This window comes from Tachypleus tridentatus, chromosome 9 (genome assembly GCF_004210375.1).
Source record: "Tachypleus tridentatus isolate NWPU-2018 chromosome 9, ASM421037v1, whole genome shotgun sequence".
NCBI classification, from domain to species: Eukaryota; Metazoa; Arthropoda; class Merostomata; order Xiphosura; family Limulidae; genus Tachypleus; species Tachypleus tridentatus.
This window is the reverse complement of record NC_134833.1, coordinates 37322909-37348356: the sequence shown is the minus strand read 5'-3', so window position 1 is coordinate 37348356 and position 25448 is coordinate 37322909. Positions and strand designations below refer to the sequence as shown.

The 25448-nt window shown below is 31.8% G+C and overlaps 1 protein-coding gene across 1 annotated transcript in view; it reads right to left on the bottom strand.

The window, feature by feature from the left end:
- Positions 1-25048, bottom strand: part of CenG1A (Centaurin gamma 1A) — a 109841-nt gene extending 84793 nt beyond the window's left edge. The window contains exon 1 of the mRNA XM_076458799.1: positions 24717-25048. Coding sequence (XP_076314914.1) covers positions 24717-24894 — 178 coding nt within the window. The 5' untranslated portion in view covers positions 24895-25048. The remainder of the gene's footprint in view (positions 1-24716) is intronic.
- Between the last annotated feature and the right edge of the window lie 400 nt (positions 25049-25448).

The window sequence follows — 25448 nt, the reverse complement described above, 5'->3', positions numbered from 1 at the left end:
AAACATTTTTGTGATGCAATTCCCCGTTACTCTCAATGCGTCATTTATAAACGGAAGCACAAAAGGCAAGACTTTAAAAATATATCAGTTGTGTGTGTATATATAAAGAGCTATTATGTGTATAGGAGCCTTATATGGTTTGTATTTAACTCCTACAGTAAATCTCGAAATAACTTAATACTAATAATTTTCCATAAAAGTACTTATTCCAAAGTTTTGGGCTTATTGCGAATATCACAGTTATATGAACAAAAATTAAGTTATACTACACCTTACTTATTCATTTAAAGATACTTCTGAAACATTTAAGTGAACGAAGAAGTGCAAACAATACTAAAAATATGAGTATCGGTATTATCTTTACTGCAGGGTGTGTTATTACCAAATTACTCAGGTAGATGGCGTCATATGATATTGTATCGCATTTTCTATATTTTTAAAACGAGCCATAGTTACTAAAATTTAAATCAGTTATTTCTAATTCAAATGATAAATATTAATGCATCGAAAAAAATATTACAAATGAGAGACGGTAACTTTGATGCTAAAAATAATATATTAGAAAATCATTCCGGAAAGAGTACATAAACGAATGCTCGTTGAAATTTGCTCTCAGTATCTCTCACAACTACGTATCGTTAGGGGTGAGCATAGAATCTTCAAAAATACGTACTGACGTAACAGTGTACATATTTTATTTATAATTGTTTTGTGTTACTACACCATTACCAAATCCACATGTGAAACTTGATGCTATGCCTTCCTGTCTACCATAATTATTAGTTATAAACTACTATGAACACACTACTACCGTGAGGCCTAACGTAATTTCATATTTTATAATATTACGACTTTTTTACATTTACTAAAAAAAAGCGCCGTAATCCTAGGTAAAACGTTAACTAAATTGTGTTTTATCACTAATATCTTCTTGTCTCAAATATTAGATGCTTCAGTGACTTCTACATCTTTTCACTCACTGTAATTTACTAGATACTTTGCTTTATGAATTCTATATTCTATTATAACGTGCCAGTCTGGCGCATGCCTTATGATTATCAATGACCAGTTAGGCTCATCCAGTGAACTGAAACTTAGTGGAGGGAAATTCAGTCTTAAGCTAGGTCGAGTTGAAACTTATTAAATATGCAAACATCTTGTTTCTGTCATTCGATGTGCACGTCATATAAAGAATAAATCACATTCATCCAAACAAACAGGTTGTTTTAGTGCAGACAATTTATCCAGACAGCTGCACCACACAAACATATTAAGAAACCACGTCTTTCATGTATGGATCGATTAAATTTTACAAGTTCCTCCTTGTATGTTGGTGGGAGATTGCATGCTACTAGATCAAGATATGGTTATTTGTTTAACTACGCTATTAGTTTGTTCAATTTCATTATTACTGGCGTGATGAGTATGCTTCATCAGTCATGTATGAATGACATTTCACTTTGTCAACAAATTCAACTTTACACATCCCTAATGTCTTTGTCTATCCAGGCACAGAGGTAAATGATATTCCACGAACAGAGCGATCTAAGTGTGAAAAAAAACTAAAAACAAATTCTTATTAAAACGTTCCAAGTACCTGTAAACAGTCATAAAATCCCACTACAAGATGGCCATAAAAGCTGGTATATTTATAACAGGTACAAAAGCAAAAAAAAAAAAAATACATTTTACAAAAAAAAAGTGAAAAAATTATAATGCTAGTAATTACCTAAGCTAAAAGTAAGTAACACTTTCACTAAACTTTGATATTTTCTTGAAATAGCTTCATAGAGTTTATAATGGAAAAAAAAGCATTATTTTCATACACACACATCCATTCCCAGTGACACAGCAAGAAGTGTGCAGACTTAACATTTATATCCAGAGTTTGAAACTCATAGGGGTTACAACACAGATAGTCCATTGTATTTTGTGCTTAATTATAAACAAACAAACCATACACACATTACACCAAAAAATTAAACGGTGATATTTGTTAGAGTTTGAAAAAGTACATCTGAATGCAACTGCAAAAACATTATTAGCCATGTTTCCTGCTATGAAAACACTCAAATGTTCCAGGAGAGGCCACACAAACTGACCAACATATAGTGATGTCACTTCATTTGGTGTCAAATATGGCTATTTATTTGTTGCCTTGCTGTTTTGGCTATTGTTTTCACCTAACTGTATGATAATGTTGTTTGTTGGCAATAGGCAATGTGCTTTTTTATGGTAAGATAAACTGTTTGAAGCTAATCAAATACTGAAAATTGCACAGTTGAAGCAAATGTCAGCAGTGGAGTGGAAGCAGACTACACAATTAATCTTTACATGAGCCAGAGTGGACAAGAATGTGGAAAATCAACTGTGCCATGTAATGACTGCAATTTGCATGACACAGCTACAAACCAGTTCAGGAAAATAAATTAATGGGTGATAATCAGTGATCAAACAATAAGAAATGTATCTTATGCATCTAACTGATAGTTGAAAAGAGAAGCACAATTTTTCAGTTGACTGTACAAGCACATGGAGTTTTGTTGAGATCCTAAAATATGGCAGCAATGCCAAAGGTTGCAGTGGTCAACACAAATGAGTTAATGTTTTACATTTCTATTGATAATTTACTTCCTGTGTCTGGATAGACTGAAATATATAATCATTTTAATGTTACTGATAATATGGTTCCTTTGGTGGTGATCTGTTTACAATGTGATGGCACAGATTTAAGTCTTTTTGCACTTAGGTGGGGGAAGAGATTTAATCCTCAACAGTATATTGATGTGGTAATGGAACCAGTTGTAAAACACTTTGGCAGTGCAGTTATACAGGACTTTCTTCTGAAGCAGGATAATGCCAAAATTGTGATGAACTATCATGGGCAAAATAACACTGAGGTTATAGACTGATCAGCAAAATACCTCATACAAGTTTCATAAAATACCATTGGGTCCTATTGGACACTATAGATCAACACCTCAGTCAAGCTTGGCTAATGCATGACAAATGTATCAAAGCCATGGAAAGCCATGTTTCATGACTAAGTATCTTATCTTGATAAACATGACTCTTAAGTTAATTCAGTAAAGTTCTACATATTTTTTTATTTATAAACTTACAATATGTAGGAAGTTTTAATAACAATAAAAAGAACTGCATAACTAGAACAAAGTCACCAGAACACAGAATATAATGTGGGATATAAGATGTATCCCAATCTTTAGAATACTTGAAAACAAAGGTTATAAATGATTGATGGTGTATCTCTACCATTATGTAGGTCCTACTCTTTAGTAAACTCCAAAGACCAGAACACATTTCCCACATTACAACCTATGTCCTGGTGACTATTTGGACTTTACAGCATTAAATTTTTTATTAAGGCTTGTTTTCTAATATACACATGTTCTATTTCATCACAGGTTTGGTCTTGCTGTTTTTAATGTAAATATTAATGTAACTGTTTAATTAAATAAAGTTTATCTGTACATTACCAACACAAAACAAACAAAAGATGTAGTAGCTATTATAAAAAAAAAGTAAAGAAAATGCAGCTTGTTCAAAATTGTGTATGTTTTAGCTCAGGCTTCCAGAATGTTTTTACACAGACTGGATTTGGATTAACTTTACCTTTTCTTTATATACACACAATAATACACTTAAGCTATTCTTGCAATTCTGCTTCAATATGCAAATTACTTGATTATGGGTTAATATTAGCAACTAAGCAAACATACATGATTCTTCTCCTGTCTGGTTTTTAACTAAATTTAACAATGTCGGAAGGTTAATGAACTAACTTAATTTGGTAAACACACATTACACCTAAACACTTTTATACACTTTTAATAACGTTGTTGATTCAAATAACTTTTCACAAAGTAATTGGATCAAAGTAATGTATTTAGAAAAATATTATGTAGAAAATCATAAGAAACATTATATAAATTGGTCTATTTAAGACCAATTCATGAAATGTTTATGTACATTTTATTTCAGGCTCCATGGCAATCTTGTATGTTGAAATAATAGTTTAAAACAAAGAAAGCTTGATATATCTAGCTACTTTGTTGACAAATGTCTGTGAATTTTAATACTGATCAATGCATGACATATTAGCCTTGTTTGCACACAAATAAATCTGGTACACTGATAATGGTTCAGTACTTTGTTAAATGAGAATACAGCAGTTTTTTGGTTTGGGCAATATATTGCTAAACTATGAGATTTCTCCAGTATCAGTTGTAGTAAGTCAAAGTTCATGGACCAGGAATGTAAGTGATCTATTAAACATTGAGACAGAAATAAAAAGACACTTTCAACTTAATTTATAGAATACAATGTCAATTACTTTTTTTGGTAATATTAACACATACTTTGAATGTCTCATCTTAGTGTGGTCTTTATCTCCAGTGACTTAAACACAATGTTAAATCTGATGAACATATAAACACTCACAGGTCTAATGCTTATAGCATATGTAAGCCCTAAGTCACTGAAAATGTTCCTTTGGCGAGTTGTTTGGTGACTTACAATTGCATTTTGCCTAATACAGAAAAACTGATTCTTCACCTGGTTGTGGTAGTATCACAAAAATAGCTAGAAGACTCTTAGGACTTTCTTGCTTTGGAATTAATATGAATTAATTTTAAAGGCTTTTTTCTCAAATAATGAAGCTGCCCATCTCACATAAGACTTATTCTGTTCATAGACAAACCTCTCTGCCTGGAAGTTTTTTTTGTTTTGTTTTCAGGTATAAATGATTTTGACTCTGTTTCTGTTAGATCAAACATAGCACAGGCATGGTGTTGGGAGAGATTATTATCTTACCACAGACACACACCTATGTCTTTTGTAACTTTAGCATAATTCCTTACTAGTAAAAAGATGCATTCTCACATGTAATTATTTTACCTGTCATCACCATTTCTCCTTCTCCCAACATACAGTTTTCATGTTTATTATGAAGATGTTTGGTAGGAAGATCATGTAACATCTACATATATCTTATTTCTTGTTTTGTTCAGACAAGAATCTAAGTAAATAATAAAGGTATTAGTGAGAAGTTGCTACCAGCCTGAAAAGTTTGGGAGCAAAACAACATTATTTGTTAGCTATTTTAAAAACCAATTTAAAAACACACCTCATTCTATTAAGATAATATATTTGAAAGATTTTTGCAATTTTACACCATACTAAACTATGGACATTCATAAAAGTCTGCAAACTGATCAATAGATGCAGCACTTGAAACTTATTTATAAGTTAACAAACACTGTAATATTCATATCTAAATCATTAACCAGTCTTTTCATCCCTTTCCTTTAGCCATATTTCAAATATTTTATCAGACATTTTAAACTGCACAGTTTTAAGAAAATATATTGATATAATCCTTCCAGTATGTAGTAACAAGTATCAATAAAAAAACCAAAAACAAACAACAAAGCTATGTTTAAAAGTGTCAGACTTTGTTCTGTATAATATTCTTACTGGTTATATTATGCATGTGCTTGAAAGTGCATTATGTCCACAGTGCTTTTCAAAAAAGTACCTTTCACTTGTTTAAAAACAAAATACAGTACACAATTTAGGTAGCAGAGTGTATTACAAAAATATGATATAGTTAGATAAAGTACTTCTTCCAGGGTATTTTATTTTCATAATAAGAATTCTAGCTACTTGATTAATGTATGTTCATATTTTGTATGTCACGTTACAAAATAACAAAATTGAAGGACAACAAAGGACCTGTTGGTCCACCTAGGCCATCTTATCCATTAAATTAAGCTCATTAAAAAAAAATCCAAAGCCAGCCCTTATCATTCAAAAAATGTATCAAACGTTCCCTTGAAGTCCCTTAAATATGCTGCTTCCACCACACCTAAAGGTGACAGACTACAAAGAACAACTATCCTGCTTCAAAATAAAATTTAGCTAAAGCTGCATTCTACCCTGCCAAAATTTATACTTGTGTCCACCAGTCCTACCATTCTCACCATTAAGTATGAACCAAGATGAGACATCAACACTATCAACTTCTTAACAGCTTTAAACACCTCAATTATATCTTCCTTACCTTTTATTTAAAGAAAAAAAAAATTCTATCTTAACCTGCTCTCATATGACAACATTTCCATCAAAGATATTATAATAGTAGTCCCTATCTGAATCCTTTTCAACAACCGAATATCTTTCATAAGGTAAAGATCTTCAGACTGAACATAGTATTTCAAATGTGGCCTAACTGGTGATTTATACAATGAAATAACATATTTAGACTTGTAATCAATAATTATGTAGATACATCCTAAAATAACATTTTCCTTGCCATTTACAACATGTCTTGGATGGCTTAAGAGACTGATCACCATCCACAAAGACCCTTTCTTTCACAAACATTTGAAGGTTTTTTTCCTTTCAAAATTATACACTTTAATGAAAATTGTGATATCCTACATGTATTATTTACTATTATTAAAAGCTACCAGTTATTTATTTACTCAACTCATCAAATGATCTAAATCCTTTTATAAAGCAACAGCATGTCTCACAGTCAGCACCATCCAAAACCTTATTACCAATACCGGTAAGTGATTTTTTTTGTTTACCATTTCTTCATCTATGTAATTGATGTACATCAAAAAAAAAATTCTAACACTGAACCCTGAGTTAGTCAACAAGTGACATTAAACTGATTTCACTGAACTCTATTTATAAAAAAACATATGGAAAAATTATTTTATAAAAGCACAAGTGTAGAGGCAGATGTTTCAAGTCTTCGCCTTTCATCCTATAACTAATCTTCAGAAAGCAAATGATGAACAGCTCAAAAGATAACTGTTTACAAGCACCAAAGTAAATCAATACTATGATGTAGATGCCAGGCTTCAGCATTCATGGTGTCTAATGGTATTCCTACTATGGCAGAGCTAAAATGTATAATTTCAAAGTCAAATTGAAATCAAACATCAGCTCCAGGACAACTAAAATGATAACTTTGTGAAGAACTTTAACCCTGTCCAAACTAAAGGGTTGTTACTGTTATCCTAATTTTGTATTTCTCACAGTGCTAATACCTAACCAATTGTAAAAAATATAAAACAAATTTACTAAAAAACACCTTATTTGGCTTAAACAATTCATATAACTTGATTATTCAGTATTTCTATAATTTTTACATTATATTCCTGAAATTTTGTTACAAGACTCTGTTTAAATAAACACATTAAAATGGTTCTTTTCATCTTAAGTTTTCACTTTAATTTTACCTTTGACCATAAAGTCCCATTCTATTTCGCAGATAAAAACAGACACCAAAGGAATATTTCTTTGGTTAAAATACAATAAGTTGCTTGGCACTGGAATGTAATGTAGCTTTACAGTCCATACAGTTAAAATGTAAAATTACTCATTTTACTGTCATGTTCTTCTAATCATCTTGATGAAAGAAGGGGATTGTTCCTTCTGTTTTATTTATTCTAATCACTATTCTTTACAATTAATCATTAATTTTTTAATCCTTTTCATCTCTTGATCTTTTAAAGGAACTCTTCTTGTCATTACGTAGCTTCCATAAATTACTATTGTTAAATATAATAATCTATCATTACGATTCCTTTTCAAGTTCTGATTTTTTTAACTTTCCTGATTACTCCACAAAATACATGCAAAACCCTCTATATTTTCTTTATATTCTCTGTAATAGATCAACTAACACGAAGCCCATAATTTAAATAATTCTAAAAATCGATGTAAATGCACGTTAATCAGCAAGATCAAGTGGACAAAAAAAAAAAAAAAAACATTCAGTTCCTTAAACCGACTGTATCGGATTTATAAATTATCATCTAGCAGAAAAACATGCATGATTTAAAAGGTGCGTAACCAACGTATTTCTACAACGGACGTAGATTTCAGCTTCTGACAAATTACCGATACGTGAGAATTTATTTTCACCGAGTGACTATGTCACTAACCTTATTTCAGTAGAGTATTTGCGCGGGTAATTACCTGTCAACATAAATAGCTGCCTTGGTTTCACAGTTTTTTACGAAACTTTCTCTTTTATAGTACATTCTGCTAGATCCATTGTGTGCACCAGACCGGAACGGATGACACATGATTGTTAAGAATAATTCATCTTTTGCCTTGAGCACAAACCACACACACATTTCTGTGTATGTGCATTTTTGTGTTGTTTTTCTTTCTTTCGTTGATAATAAAGCCTGCAAAATTTATTTTTGTTGAAATATTCATAGTTTTTTTAAATCCGCGAAGTTCGTTAAATAAATTAAAGCACATCGTAAAATCATTTTGTCTCAATCAAACAAAAAAAATGCCTCGGTTCCATATAGAATTAGCTGAAAACTGACAGCAAATTATCTTCTTCGACTATATACTAGATTGAAAGATCCAATCCACTGTTAGACGTGGCATTAATGCTTAAAAATGATCAACAGTTGATTTGTCTCTCTGCATAAATCAAATGAAATCCTGGCTTTTGAAACTAACAGTTATCTTTTTATTTAACATTCCTTCAACATCTGGATATCAATCGTGTTTTTATCATCTGTCTCTTACGTTTTCTATTATTCTCAGTAACAGCTCAAACATGAAACGCTTATAATTTCAAATGTCGCATCTTGATCAGACTTCTTAACACGCTTGCCTGCTGTTACGGACATTTATATAGCGGTGTTGAAACTTTTAATAAAACTTCGCAACACACTTAAAATACATATAATGGAATAAATAAAATGATAATGTAGTAGGCCTCAATATATACAGATCATATAACTGAAAATTTAAACTGGCAATACAAGATTAGATCTATACAGTTCATACAACGGGGTAAAGAACATGTTTTAACTCACGTGACCATTTTTCTAACCAGTTGCATTCGTGATAGCGCGAAAACTAAGCCATTCCCTCTTCAGTGACGTCATTTATGACCAGATATATGGGATCCCCGATGGATCCAACAATAGCCAATAATTTTATATGGTATCATATTACGAAGTAAATTAAACTGGTAATGTATTGGGCCTAGATATATACAGGTCTTTTGTATGCTTACATAGTATTGTACACATCTGTTGTAATTATTATTTTATTTTATAATAAACAAGTGGTCTCTAAATGTTCTACTTCGTCATTTCTTTAGGTGTCTAATTATCCTGGATTCTGACCTGCTACACCATCACGAGACCTTATTATTGAAAGAAAACTACTAGCAATTTATAAAATAATGTTATGGCCTATTCTCATTTTTTTCGAAAAAGTACGAGTTACCTCAAAATAAATAAACATGTGGTATGTTGATTCCCTATGTCTTGTTATTACACACATTGTTATGAAAAACAATTGCAATTAATGTCACTAAAATGTAGAATTAAGGATTGTGAGAGAAACCCTTATCAGTTGTTGTAGTTTATAAAAACTGAAAATAGATAAATCTATACACAGCTATACTATTCTTTCTGGTTGCACGAACACAAAACGATACAATATTCATTAAAACACTGACACTCGTGTGTGCAATTAAGATATCACAATAAGTATTTAAAAAACGTCATTCAAGTGATAGGCTGAAAAACTATAATAATCTACATAACATCAACAACTAAGTCGTTACTACAACGTAAAGCTATTTTGATATATACAAACAAAATATAATTTTTGGCCATGAAGAATTACAAATTCAGAACTGATAAAGACCAACTTTTTTCCTTCTCTAATCAGAAGCTGATTTGGTTTATCTGTGCTTTAACAATATAATAAAAACTAATAAAATTAACAAAATTAGATTGAGGGGCTAAACTGAAAGCTATTTACAACTAAAGAAAGTATAAATCCAACTATCATTAAATTGCAAGATACTTATAACTAAATAAAATATAAATCCAAATATAATTAAATTGCAAGCTATTTATAACTAAAGAAAATATTAATCCAACTATTATGGTAATCTAAAGTTAATTTATAACTTAATAAAATACTGCCTTCGTAATTGCAAAATGTTTTTGTTTAGAATTACGCACAAAGCTACACAATGAGCTATCTGTATAGTGCCACCACGGGTATCGAAACCCAGTTTCAAGCGGTGTGAGTCTGCACACATATCGCTGTGCCACTGGGGGGCAATTGCAATACAGCCGGATCGGATCAACATCGAATAAAATAATACATTCAAAACAAACTGTATCCACTAGCCAGTTCTCGTACTATCAAAGTAAATAAATTAAAACAAATAACATGAATTATACATATAAAATAAAATTTGCGAAATTTCCAAATATTATATGCATGTTTGAAGCAGTAGCAATAACAACTCTTACTATTGATCACTTGAATAAAAAAAAAATTGAATTTTATGAAGTTGTGTGTGTACATATAACCGAAATCGGCCAATTAAAATGTCCCTTTAGTATATTTAAAAGAACAAAAAAAAAACGCTAGATAACGAAATGAAACTACCAATTCATCAGTTTAAATTTATTACTACATAAAACTAATAAAAATTTTCTAACGAATGTTTCTTTTTACGGGGAATTCCTACTACAGTATATGAGCCTTCATTCCGAAGTTATGTATTCCCTCCTACACGGCGAATAATTTCATATTCTTACAGTATTAAATAAGCTTGCTGTACTGATACGACAAGATTAAACTTCCACAGTAACCACACATCTGGTACATCCGATTTTAAATACTACTAGATAACAGAAACTGTAGTATCACATACATGATTATTTAGATTATCGTACATTGGTGAGAAAACAGGCTTAAAATTCAAATGTCACAATTTACATGTGAACGCACCAATTTCTTTCTGGCTTTTCAAGTCATCACAAAAATAATCCCTTCAAGCGTTACTGCATATAAACTCGTTTGTTGTTCCCAAAATAGTTATGTTTGTTGCGTCAGAAAACTCGCAATAACTGGCTGAATGTAATTTACATAAATTAACTTCATCATCTAATCTTTAACTAAACAAGAAAGCTGCTCAGAGCAATTACGGCGTGTTTGTTTTTTAATCTAACGTTGACACTAGCAAGTTCTTTTTAGAACCTAACAGTTTTTAAACATCTTGTTAAGTGAATATTTCCATAATTTTGAAAACCTGGACAAAAAAAAATACTGGGCCACTAGAAAAAATATGTTTAAGGGATATATACAATTTCTTTTTCAAAACAATATAAAAAACATAACACGCAAGAGTGTTATTAAGTATAACTTTGAGGAACATCTTAATACTGCTAATAATTAAGCGGAAACTTAAAATGATTATGTTAATTTTGTTTCATTTGAATCTAGCCGTTCCTAATTTTAAAGTGACAGTCTGACGCGAAAGTAGCTTGTCAACAACAGTCACCAGTAACTCTTGGCTACTTATACTCATGAATGGTGGGATTGATTGTTACATTATAATGCTCCAACGGCTGAAAGGGCAAGCATTTTCTGGGACGAGTTTCGGGCCAGCAACTGGCAGACTGCTGTCCCAGCGCTTTAACTACCAAGGTATGAAAAACTGCCTAATTTTTTTAATGAGCAAACATACGGAAAATACGAGTCACACAAGTCTATATATATTTACACATTATTTTGCTTCTATTAAAACAAATAGTTCTAGCCTAATAGTTCATTCTTAAACAAATACTAATAATGCTTTGTATAGTTCAAGAATGAAAATTTTCACCTTGAATGACACCTAATACGCATAGACTAAACGGTCCCTTCAGAGACCCTGTGAATCAGACACGGCTGACCCTATATTTAAACTACTAACAGAGGGAAGTAGACAGCAAGCATAAATGTGGATGAAGTCCACATTCATGCACAAGTATGCAAACATATAAACAATATCTGTTAAACTCTTGCACAATGCACTAAACTATTTTAATAACAATTGGCATAAAACTGACTTAATGTGTGATCTCGACAGATACTACGTACATGATGAACATAGTCCTAAGTACCTCTCTCCAACGAATATGTATTTAAGAAATATAAAACAAACTAGCCACCATGCATTAAACGCTTAAAACTAGTTTTATTTTATTTATTTATTCATCTATATTATTTCTTCTTCTTCTTCTTTCTTTTATTTTATTAGTATTATTATTATTATAGAAATATTGAAAAACAAGAATAATGAAATAGAAGTTTAAAAAATTATAATAATGGAAAAAAAAGGGGCAAATGAAGTCAATACATAAACATTGCCCTGAAAAGGGCCTGAGTACTGTGGGATACTCTGGCCCAAAGTCTACACAACAACAAATTCTATCTAATAGCCGACACGAAAGTTAGGGATGGAGGAAGAGGTCTTGTGCACCTGACCCTCCTGGGTATTCAAAAATTACCATACGCAAATACCCACAAAGAAAAAGCGAAACAGCAAGCATAATCTACTGCCACAAAAACTTTGTTCGGTTATAAACCCAGCACAAATATTTTAAATCACTTGTATAATGCATCTGCAGTTGAAATTGAGAAACGTGCTCAGCATCAACCCGACACGCCAATCACTAGAAACGACCAGCCCAGTGTAGTTCAGGATAATAAAACCCGAAAAAATACTCTCGGGCAAAGTGCTTCAAATGCTTCATTTTCAAAAGTTTCATTTTAATTTCGCAGTGTATAGTCCTTCTTAGCGCTACGTCTGAGGGCTATTAACGCTAAATCGGGCAAAACACATAAGCTCGTTTTGTAGCACTGCACATGTAACAACAAACATTTCTTTTACATCGGTACACCTTTGTTGAAAAGAAATAAAGAACATTTAGTGGAATTCAAGAAAATTATAGACTTAGTTGGATACAAAGAAGATGATTTTTGCTCTGGTTAAATACTTAAAAAAGAGCGCCTAACAGAACAATGATATCTGTATTTGATTGTCATTTATGAAGAAAATTACAATTACTCCTCTCTAAATTCTGCCTTTAAAAAACAAAAAGTAAGACAATGAGACTAACCAACATGTAGAAATAAGTTAGAAAGACAATGTGCACGAAGCAAACTATGCATCAGATATGCAGTTTATCCAACCTCTCAGAAACGTTTATGCATTCAAAAACAAGCAACATGGAGAACAGGAGAAATTGCCAAAGTATCTTCTAATTTGTAAGCAGTGTTTAAATATGATAAACTGACGATGAAACTAAAAAGCGTAAAACTTTATAACTGAAGAAATATTACTTTATTCTTCAAAAGGATAATATATTATGATGTGTCGAATTTTAATGAATTAATTGGGACAGGCATGTGGTTCTCACACATGATATATATTTGCTTACATTCTGAATTTCGATAAAAGCTATTCGAGGGTTATCAGCGCTAGCCGTCTCTAATATGAAGGTGATACATTAGAGGGAAGGTAGCGTGTCAATGAACTCAACGCCAAACCTTATGCTACTCTCTATCAATTACAAGTGGGGCTGTCCGTCACATTATAATGGCAGAAAGAACGAGCACATTTTGAACCAACAACAAACAAACTGTGAACCGATCGCCCTAACCACTCTTTATTTGGTTGTTGACAATGTATACATTAGTTTTAAATGATGTAAATTGACAGTGAAATTGAAATGCTTATATTCAGTTTCATTTTATAACCGAAAAACTGTTGTAATCTACAAGAGAATAATTACTCCCGTTGTGACGTATCAGATTTTTAATGCAGTTTCAAAACATGGGAAACAAAACAGCTTAGATATCAAACACAGTTCGTAAGTCCTGCACAATTACAGGCTATATTCCCACCTGTTACTGGGTGCTAAAAACAGGTAAATTTACTTCTTACAGTTTATGCCGGTTTTGCTGAATTGGTGTCAAAAGGACATAACGAATGGAATATCCAACAGCCGTCAGAAATGTCCCTCTTCTGTGTGAACACGTAATAGCATGCGAGTTTTCTTATGGCAGAGCCACATCGGGCTATCTACGGAATCCACCGAGGGGAATTGAGCCACTGATTTTAGAGTTGTAAATCCGTAAATTTACCGCTGTACCATCAAGGGACGAACACATAATAGAGGACAACATACAATCCCAAGCTAGGTCTATATTAATTACGCATCATTTGTAAGCGGGACTAAGCAAATCTCCTGTATTATCTCAATGACAATATCCCAATTACTAAACTTGCCAAATAGCGTTAAAAGAACTATGGGGCAACCCTGAACTCTGTACACAACATTTCAGAAACTTGCATCAAATAACTGATCTCAGTTAATTCTATTAAAATCAGATGTATTTTTTTAATTACATCAATAAACATATGAATAAATACAGGGTTTTGCGGAGTTCTTCTGAAGAGAGTAACTGAGACAAGTTTCTTATCTTCAATAAGCAATGCTTGGCTTATTCTCCAATCCTTCATTCTAAAAATATCACTACTTATTGTTATTCGTGCTAAATCGTACGGGAATTTAAAAAAAATGTCTGAGTCTTGTGTTTTCAGGTGGACAATAAGATGATCGGCTGGTCATCGTTCCTCCAACGTATCATTTGATACGTACTTCAATACGATCTGTTTCAAAACCATATTACATACTCAAATAGTTTATCTCGCCAACTAGCTATGTTTTACTCTTCTTTTTCAATAATGCGAAGTTTGTGATTTGAAATAAAGGTGTCTAGTATGAAAAATATTGCGAAGATTGACAAACCTCTTTTATAACAAATAATGTTTGCATTGGCTGAATATACTGATTAAGACGATAGAAGATACGTTGAGCACATCCTACGATAATTTCTGAAAAACCTCCTAACTTTCCTGAATAACTGCTCATGGTAAAATATATTCCCTATAATATAATTAGTTCTTAAAATGTAATCATTTTATATAGGGGACTAATAAAATGTATGTTATCTTGCCAGTCATGTAGCGCAGAAGTGATTACAACGATGGACGCTCCAGAACTGTCAGGACATATAACTGAATAGAAGTTGCGTGGTTATGGCGGCTGATATTACTGTTGGCTAAGACATAGAAGCTATTTCAGAGATCTAGGTGATTTTACTGACAAGTTACTTCTACTGCTGATCTAAACTGCCTGTCAAGCCTTCCCTCATATCCTTTAGTATAAAATCAAAATGTTCATATATATTTATTTGTTTTATAACCACGTTGACAGCTGCCATTAAACAGCTGTTCAACGATTATCAATAGCTTAAAAATTATCAACAGATTTTTTCTTCATTTTTTTTTAACAACAAGAATTTCACTGGTTAACTCTACAATAATTTTTAAAACAACGTAACACAGTGTATTTTACAACTGTCTGGATAAAAAGTGTTCAAATAGCCAAATTTTGACATGCCATTGTACGCAAATTATGAAGTAGAAACCCTATAACCAGAGCGCTTTCGAAAGGTGAACCTTTCTTCTTCCGTTTGCCCCTGAAAAGGAAAGGTGCACCTTTCGAAAGCGTTTGGGTTATAGGGTTTATACTTCATTTTTATCGAGACTTCTTTGACCTACCTGTTTTTAGAACATCATGAATGTACAAAAATTATAATATTCAGGGAACACGTACCGTACGCACGTTCGATCTGTACGCCAAAGAGCCGAAATGTCATTAATTAAACAAAGTAAAACACGAAAAATGGAAAATTCACAGGTTTTACAAAAATACAAAAGTTTCTAAAATTTCACCGTTATGTTAATTACAATTGTGTCGCAATTCCATGTTTACAGATTTTTAAGATATGTGTTTAAAAATGATGTAATATAAGAATTTCATTGGGATACAGAAACGTGGATGCAGTTAAGAGTAATTTCCTTTTGTTATTTTACTGATGCAGTGTCATACTTGATCACTCTGATTTTTTGTCATGTTGTGACAAAACAGCAGAAATTTGTCAACAAAAGCCTAAACATATCAAATTACAAACGCACGCAAAGAGTCGTACAAATGATCAGTACTGGTTTATCGTTGAATTCGAAGCACATTGTTTAGCTGCAGTATTACTTTTACAAGTATAAAACATTTTGCATAACAAAACTGGGAATAAGAACACTTAAAAAGTAAAGTAAGAATACAAGGTAGGAATGGGCGGTTATAATATTACAGCACCTATACTCAACCCACCGTGGGTATTAAAACCTGGTTTTTAACGGTGGGATGTGGGTGGAGGATTCTTAAATGCCCAGCGCGATTCGAATCCTGTACAAACGATGATTTGTTTAGCACACAATATAATAAGAAAACCTATACTTGTATTGTTTTTGGACCACGAAATCATAACTTCATACCTTACAAAATTATGAAATTTCAATTTGCTTTTAGAGTACACTCCTCTTTATACTGGTAAAAAACAAGTTTGTTTTTTGTTTTATCTGGTATGAATGACGTTTGCTGCGACGTTTCTTGGGACAATCTGGTACATTGTTTTAAATATCTTACATGAGGGACTGGACTTTTAGAAGTTTGTCACTGAGTACATGTTAATTTCGCGTCACGCCTTATATAGTGTAAAATTTACTGTGTGCGCGCACTCGAGTATAGGCATAAACATGCACTTACAAATGCACTGAATCTCACTTATCTGAACAAGAAGAAAAACTTCCGGATTGGAGTATCTAAACCCAAAACACCAATCCCAAGATATTGTGGTAAAACAAAATGTCTGGCAAACTAACAAATTAAAAAGTCATGTATACGCACTTTTCTCTCTCTCATCAAAATTAGTATTACCTTCCTCGGTTGAAAACTAATCTGTTTAAAATGCACGAAGGTAGGTGAAATTATTTATATGCTTGAAAACGATGTAATCTCAAAGGACATTTTAATGTCAGATCGTAGGAACCAACAGAGCTTGTCACCTATATTTTTTGTTTCCTCTTATACAACGTTTAAATCAATCCAGTATAAATATTAACATACAACCCTCGGTAGGTTTGGAAAAAATACGAAATCGTTTATTTTAAAATGCGCACAGATATCCCCGCAATTAAGCGTTTTAAGCTCTAAGAAGCTTACCGCTAAACTACAGTAAGACGAAAATAATTATGAACAGATACAAAAAAATTAATGATGCAACACATACACAATAAATCAATGGGTATATAATACTGATATTAAACACGTTAAAAATAGAAAACAATCAACAACTAAATATGGGATTTGAGTAAGGATGGCCTTGTAGTTACAGATTTTTTCACCATTTAACACAGACTTTCACATATAATTAAAACTGATTACACAATGACGTAACTTTATAGAACAAAACCACACCATACATTATTATTGAAACTAAAATTATTAAAATCCTTATAGTTCTAAATATTCAACTTTCCCGTGAAAGTTCTGAAGTATTGTTTGTTTTTAATTTTGCGCTAAGTTACACGGAGGTTATCTGCACTAGCTGTCCCTAATTTAGTAGTGAAAGACTATAGGGATGGCCGCTAGTCATCAGCAAGCACTGCCAACTGTTGGGCTACTCTTTTTATCTATGACTAGTGGGATTGATCGTAACATTTTAAAAACCCTTCAACTGTACGAGCAAGCATGTTTGGTTGAATGAGGATTCGAACAGGAAGTCATGCCACGCCGTGCTGAAGATAGGAAAATAATTTCATTAGAAACTGTAACAGTTAAATATTCCTTCCTTTAAGATTTAAAATAAGTTATTTACGTACCAAATTTATTTTTATGGTAACAAGTCTGCGTTATTTGGGAATAAAATAATTCGGAAACATGAATAACCAGACATACAGATCTTGTCACAAAATTACCATGAATGAATTTAAAGGTTCAATCCGATATTAACACAAGAACTGACGACTTGAAATTTTAAGTTGATGCATATGCCACAAATACACATAAACGATCACATAACTATACATCATAATCTATTATAAGAGTAGAGAATCAGTTTTTGTTGCAGATTAGATCTCATTATGTCAAGTTCTCAATTTTTCACCTTCCTCTCCAGCAAACTATTAAATACTCAGAAGACAGCGAGAAACGTTTCATTAGTGTAATATCAAGTTTTTCTCTTGTAATGAAACGCGTCTTTAAAATCATTACGAATTACCGATGCGAAAAGCTCACTTTTCTGTACAAGTTAAAGAACACATAATTAAACTTGGTTGTTTAAAACACTAAAATGGTATAGTTACTGCAATACAATATGTATTCGTGGAGGTTTAATATAATATGTAGAATTGGTAACTAACCGAGGAAATTCACGTGACATGTTATACACGTAGGTATGTTAAGAAAATAATTCGCACGAGCAGAGGTGCATGCGTAACAGTCAAATCGAGAGTAGAAGCCTATTCGACGTATTTTAGGTGCAAACAACAAGATACACACACCCAAGGTTGAACAAGTCATTGTATTAGAGCTCAAGGTTACTGAGTCACCGGTAGGATATTCACATGCTTTTTTACGAGTAACAACTGAGGGAAGTATATAACCCGATCACATGCAGTCAGGGTTAGTGACTTCGACACACATGTAAACAAAATTTATTACCGCTTGTTCAAGATTGTATATCACAAACTGAAATAAACTTAAGATATATAATCGCTCAAGAACAAAGCTGAACTTTCACATCACGTATCTTACACAGCCTGCATCCTCTGCAGCTACTGATCAGTGATCATACATTTACAGTCCACATCTTTCCCAATAAAATATAGTGAAATGATCACTGAATACAAATAGGAAAATCTAGAACTGAAAAAGAGAATGGCTGTTTTTTCCAAAAACATTTACATGAAACAATGCGTAACCTTGTCAACAAAAAAACAACTAGCTGGCAAGATAAGAAACTCGCTCATTCTATGTTGAAATTATATCCAGTTCTACAACCCCGTTCTTTGAAAAGTGTTGTTGTTGTTTTGAATTAAGCACAAAGCTACACAATGGGCTATCTGTGCTCTGCCCACCACGGGTATCGAAACCCGGTTTTTAGTGTTGTAAGTCCGCAGACATACCGCTGAACCACTGGGGGACTCTGAAAAGTGAAACGTTAAGCAGTTACGACAAAAACTTAAAAGACGTACTAAAATGTGCTTGTTTTCTGATAAGCAAATCCAGTGGGCTCTCTGCTGTGTTCACCGAATGGAATCGAACTCCTTGGTTTTAGCGTTGTAAATCCGAAGACTTACCGCTGTCCCACCGGAAAACACGCAGGGTTCTACTAAAATTTATTACTATTACAAACAGTATCTAGTTCACTACTACACACGTAGTACATTTGGTCGTGTTTTCAATATTTTTAGTGTTAAGACTGCAAGTTTAAATCATTAATTAGTAATTAAATCATAATTTAAATATATATTAAATTTAAGCTACCATACTTTTTTTTTTTACAATTTCTAATGTAACAAACAAAATTAATGAATTTTTAATAACTTTTAAATTAATAAATTTTACTTAAAGACAATTTATCCTATGAATAGATTTTATTTCTCAAAACTATCCAACCCGTATTAACAGGTTTCTGTTAACAACAAAAACTATCACTGTACGCCATCTGCTTGTGTTCGAAGACTGTTCCTGAGCATAATTATACTCAATGAGTTATCTATGATCTTCCTACCACGAGATCCGAGATCCGAATTTTAGCGTTATATGCCACCATATTGTTTGCTGACTTACAACGTTAACTCCGTAGTCCGATGAACACAAAAAATAACCAAATGTAGTTTTGCTCTACAAACAAACAAACCATCCAAAGCTTCGCTCGCTAGCCAGAAATTCGAAGATAGTCCTGAACATTGAAAGGTTCTTCAGGTGGCATCTAAACAACGTCATCTCTTATCTTGTTTCCAGAAACCGCTTGACAATAGAACGACTGAATTATACATAACTTGTGTGGAAAATTTAATCTTTTGATTCGTATCCTATCCATTACTTAACTAAAATCTCTCGTGCTACCACCATCTCATAAATGATACATAGTACCACCTTCGGTGCATTGGAGAAGACTATTATGGTGAAACACTTTGAGTAAGTTCAATAAAATGTACTGAATCCCTATGCATATATGCGAACCTTCATGGCAAAATAATTAGAAAATAAAATATACACTAGTACTAAAAGTTTATTGATAATGGACAATTTTATATTAAAAATACTATGATGGTTAACCTGCATGGAATTGTTTAATACATATTTATTTTACTCAAGCCAGCTGCAATTACTTTAATTGGCCAGAACAGGATGTTCTTGCAAAGCAAGCTTACTGTATGTAGCTATACAAGTATTGCACGTAATATCAGGTATGTACATTGGCAATGTGTGTTTGTTTAAATATAACACATAATTACCATTTTATGTAATGTATGTATTCTTAAGCTGAACTATGTGTGCATGTTTTATTGTGTGTGTGAGTGTATATACATGAATTCCCTGTATTTTTAAAGGGTTTTCAATCAAATATGAACTAGTAGTTATGGTTACTTCATCAGTAAATTATGCAAATTAGTACAGTGGAAAGGACCAACTTTTGATACTATATTCTGAGCCTTCCATGGTCAAAATCTACCATTCTTTAAAGCCCTATAAACTTTCAAAGAAAGGGCTTGTGTACAGTGGAACTAAGATCTCCTTTAATTGTGTATGAAAACTGTTTCAAATTAAAATGGTTATTTGGGAACATCAAATTCTAACTTTGAACACGAGTAATGCCTAATTTTATATTCTCCATAAGTCGGTGTTTACTCTTGCAGTGAGTAAACAAGTTCAAACCTGAAAACTTGGAGATAAAAATGAAAAAAAAGCTTTTAAATAACACTGGAACATTGACAGAGAATGCCAATGTTTTAATGAGCCCATTACACACTACTAAAAGTATAAAATTGTATTGTAAAATAGATCCATTCATGTCTGCGATAAAAATTTCCATGATACTTAACATTTATGAATTTTCCATATGAATAATTCATGTTTTAAAACAATCAGTAAAAACCTACACTACCTACAAAATTATATCTAATCATTTATTTAAATTTCATATGAAATTTGTGATTTATCACAGTGGACCAAAATACACACATATAACCTCCTAATGCTGCACTCTTTTTAGTTATTTTATATGCTGTAAAATCAATACTTATAATGTAAAATTCTTCTGTGAAAACATATCTGAACAGCTTCACTGAAAATTAGTATCCTATTCATTAGAAGATAACTATTTTTTATATTTTATTTTTCAACAAGCAGCTACAACAATCAAAGGTTTGAGAAATTTATTTTGTGTGAAAATATAGTTAAAGAATATAAACTGACAGTATTAAAAAACAGAACATCAAAGCAAGATTAAAAAAACATTTTCAAACTTTACAGTGGTAAAAAAGTATATTTATTAAAGAATTTATTTTTCTATTCTTTACAAAGCATGTGGAAACAAAATTAAATGCACTGAGTCTAGGTTCAGACTTGACAGTCATTAGTGCTTTTCAAACAGGACTAGAAGGTCTTTAACACAGTTTATTGCATATTGCTGTGCAAATAAATATTACAGCTATATTTAACTTCAAACTGCAAGAGTGCATTAAAATAAACAAGTAGAATACTATTTTGCTTTTTCAACAAAATTAAATATTTATCTAAAATACTATTTAGTTATGTTTTTAATTTTCCCTTATTTCATTAATTAAATGAAAAAATTTGCATTGTAGCCAAAAACTGTGTGTATACCACTTATTTAAAATCTAATCTAAAACAAGAGATATGTGTATGTCATATAGCCATTTTACAGTTGCAGATATCTAAATTTAAATACCAGCAGATATTTCATTACAGATAAAAAAAACAAACACATTCTTTATAATATTCTACATGACATACCTTAATTTTGAAATGGAACACTTCATATTTATATTTATGCACTCTCTTAAATTTTGTGTTTGTGTGTTTATAATATCAAACAATTTGAATGAAACTATAAGTTCTGCTGCAACCAACAAGTATCACTTTCTTTCTTTTTTTTCTAAGTTTTTGTTTTGGAATTGTCATTGTATTCTGATCAATTACCACTGAGTTTTGTTTATTTTTGCTCTAAAGAGAGACTACATAAACAACTATTTATTTGAAATGTGCTAAGTTCTTTGAGAGACAACAAATGACCATTTGTTTCTTCAAGGTTGTCTCTTCACACCCACCCTCAAGAAAAGTAAAAACTGTAACCCATCCTTCAATTATCAGAAAATTATTATTCTCTTTAAACTTTTGTAAAGTTCTGACTGCCACTAAAATCAACATCAGCTTTTTCCATAAATCATTCACTCCAGTAAAAGCATGAAGTGGTATTAACTGGAGTTTAGCATGTCTTCTCCAGATTTTAAACTTGTGTCCTCTTTCCTATTATCTACAAAATATAATACAAACAAGAAAGGCATTGTTAACTTGTCAATTCCAACCTAATCTTGTAAACTTTAAACTTCAATAAGGTCACCTCTTAGTTTTCTTTTTTTTTTTCAAGAGAAAATAAACTAACAGATTTTTTACCCATTAATGTAAGGCAATCCTTCCATTCCAAGAAGTATCCTAGTAACCACCTCCATCTGAACTTTCTCAAGTAAACAAATATTCCTTTATAGATAAGGAGACCAAAACAGCACAATGTTACAAGTGAAGCCTAACTCGTGATCTGCATAGATAATTACTTTTTTAACTTGTAGTCAAATATGTCTATAAATGCATCCTAAATATCTATTAGCAACAGACCACTGCCTTAATCAGTGATGACGAGAAACCCACTTGTTGAGAAATTTATATGCAAAAACGGCTCGTTTGGGCTGAGAAAACACTTTACATAGAAGAGCGAACAACGTTTCGACCTTCTATGTAAAGTGTTTTCTCAGCCCAAACGAGCCGTTTTTGCATATAAAAGACCACTGCCTTGATAGATTGAGTTATTCATCTACCACTATTCAAAGCTAGTAAAACAGCTAGTTTTACTAATTGCAACCTCTGTCAACATCATTAATATAAATAACAAAACAACAAAAAAGGTATAAACACTGACAACAGGCACTCTACTATTAACTCTGATCCAGTTTCACTAGATCCATTGATAATCTTTTATGTTCTCCCATCCAACTACCCTGCAATCCAATTAACTATTCTTTACCCAAATTGTTCTTAGCCAATCCTTTATTTGGCACCTAAATAAAAGCATTTATAGAATCTAAGTACACTAATTACATACCCTTATTTTACTTAGAAAATTAGCATCCTATAAGAATAAATATATTTTCTTTGGGGAATCCAAAATAACTTTTATATATATATCACATTCCAGCTATTAATAATCTCACATTTAATCAAACTGTTGCAATGCCTTTTAATCTAAGTTTTGAAATGTTCCAATGGCCATCATATTTTTACAGATTTTGTAACATTATTAATCAGTATAACAGATGCTCATTAAAAATAAGACAGTACAGATTCATCAATTCATATTGTGCTCATAATAAAATGGAAAAGTAAGAGAAATTAAGTTGTAGATTTTGCTAGATTATGAAATGTTTATAATTAAAAATCTAGTCATTTCAGCAGTAGAAAATAGCAATAATAGTAATTTAGCTCTATTTCGTCAATGACATTGGCATCTGTTTTAACGTAGAATAGAATATCTGTGATATAAATACTACAAGTATAACTATCGGTATAAACCTATGATTGAACAATTCAAAATTTTTTTAATTCACTTATTCTCCAGAAAATCACTTTTTATTAACTACTGATACATGACACCCTCAAAAAACAAGTTAAAATGAAACTATAAATGCCTCAAAACAACAGTATTACTCTAAATAGAAGGTTTGGGTGCATTTGTTTTTTTTTGTTTTACTCTTTTGCAACTTTATTTTTTCTTGTTGGATTTCCAGTATAAGAAATTCATAAATAATTATAAATAGAAGCATATATATATTTGTGTATTGGTAAATGGTACATATCTCAGAAGAACACAACTTATATTTTTGAGTTTTAACTTACTCTAAGTTTACATTAATTGTTATAATGTTTAAAGTAATTCTGGATAATTTTTAAATTCATTTTTACACTTTTGAGTTTATTTTGCACTTTTAGCTCAGTATATGGATTTAGCTTTTAGGGTTAACCTAAATCACTCAAATTTCCAGGAACCATTTAAAGTATTTTATTTGTTATAAATTAAGGAGCATTCTACTGTACAACTTATTTTAGTCTATTTTTTTAAAATTTACTTTTGATCAGACTTTACTAACAGAAGATAATAATACTTTCCTTGCCCTTTGTAGGCTATCTTAAATTTAAAACAAATTATTCTACTAAGGTATTTCAAATTCAAATAACCACTGCAGATCGCTAGTGCTAGTACTACTAACAGTAATACAATTACTTGTCAATCACTGTTAAATGTACCAATAATATCAGTCCTGTAACAACAGTATAACTTATAAGCCTAGTGATGATAAGATGGCAGTGAACAGTGCAACTGGAAAGTACCGAGTTAGACAAGTCAGTAAGTGTGGTGTAACTTACAAGTTACACTCGTATAGGCTTATGTTATTAATATTATTACATAATTTATGCTCTACAAAGTTTATTATCCCCATATCTTAATCTTAAACAGACAACTGGGACATATAATATCAAACATCAAAATGTGTTTAAACATTGTGACTGAAATATACAATTTATAGAATCTGGTGCCTTTGAAGTTTTAATAAAATCATACTAATTCAGCCTTAGGCCTACCTTCTATGCAGACGACGTGTTCCCGTATTCGTGTTGCCAACAGGGGATCAGGGATGAGTTCCAATAAATCGTATACAGCATAGATGCTTGGATGGACACTTTCAAAGCGCTGTATTTCTTGCCGAATTGCTAATGAGCTGCTGTAAAATGGCTGTTGAATATGGCCACGGTAACTCATGTTGAGTATTTCTAGTAAGTTAACTAAAATATAATAAAAACATCTTATCCTAGAAAATTAAAGATACAACACTTCATATTGATAGAGTAAAACTACTAACGTACTACGTAGACTAAATCACATAAACACCGCAAGGTAGACTCCACACTCAGTCAGAAAATACGCATGCGTGACCTTAGAGTTAGACCTGCGCATGTCTGAGGCGCTATCCAGGTCGATGTAAAAATTTGAAGAGCATTTAAGTGCATCTTATAAATCATACTTATTGAAACATATGTAGTTTTATTATTTCCAATTTATGAGTATGTCCTTTTCCAAAAATATTTTAACATTAACTACAATAAAATACTTTCACGTGTATTCAAATACTGCGATTACATAAAAAAAAACACATATTATGGCCTTTATATCTATGATAACATATTATCAAAGGCTTTTTTCCCGGCTTTTGTTGCCTTAACTTGGGCTAATGTCATTATTTTGTTCTTGACTGTGATTCATTTCCAACGTTAAAAGTAAATTAAAGTAATTATAATATTAGTCGAGCTTAAAAC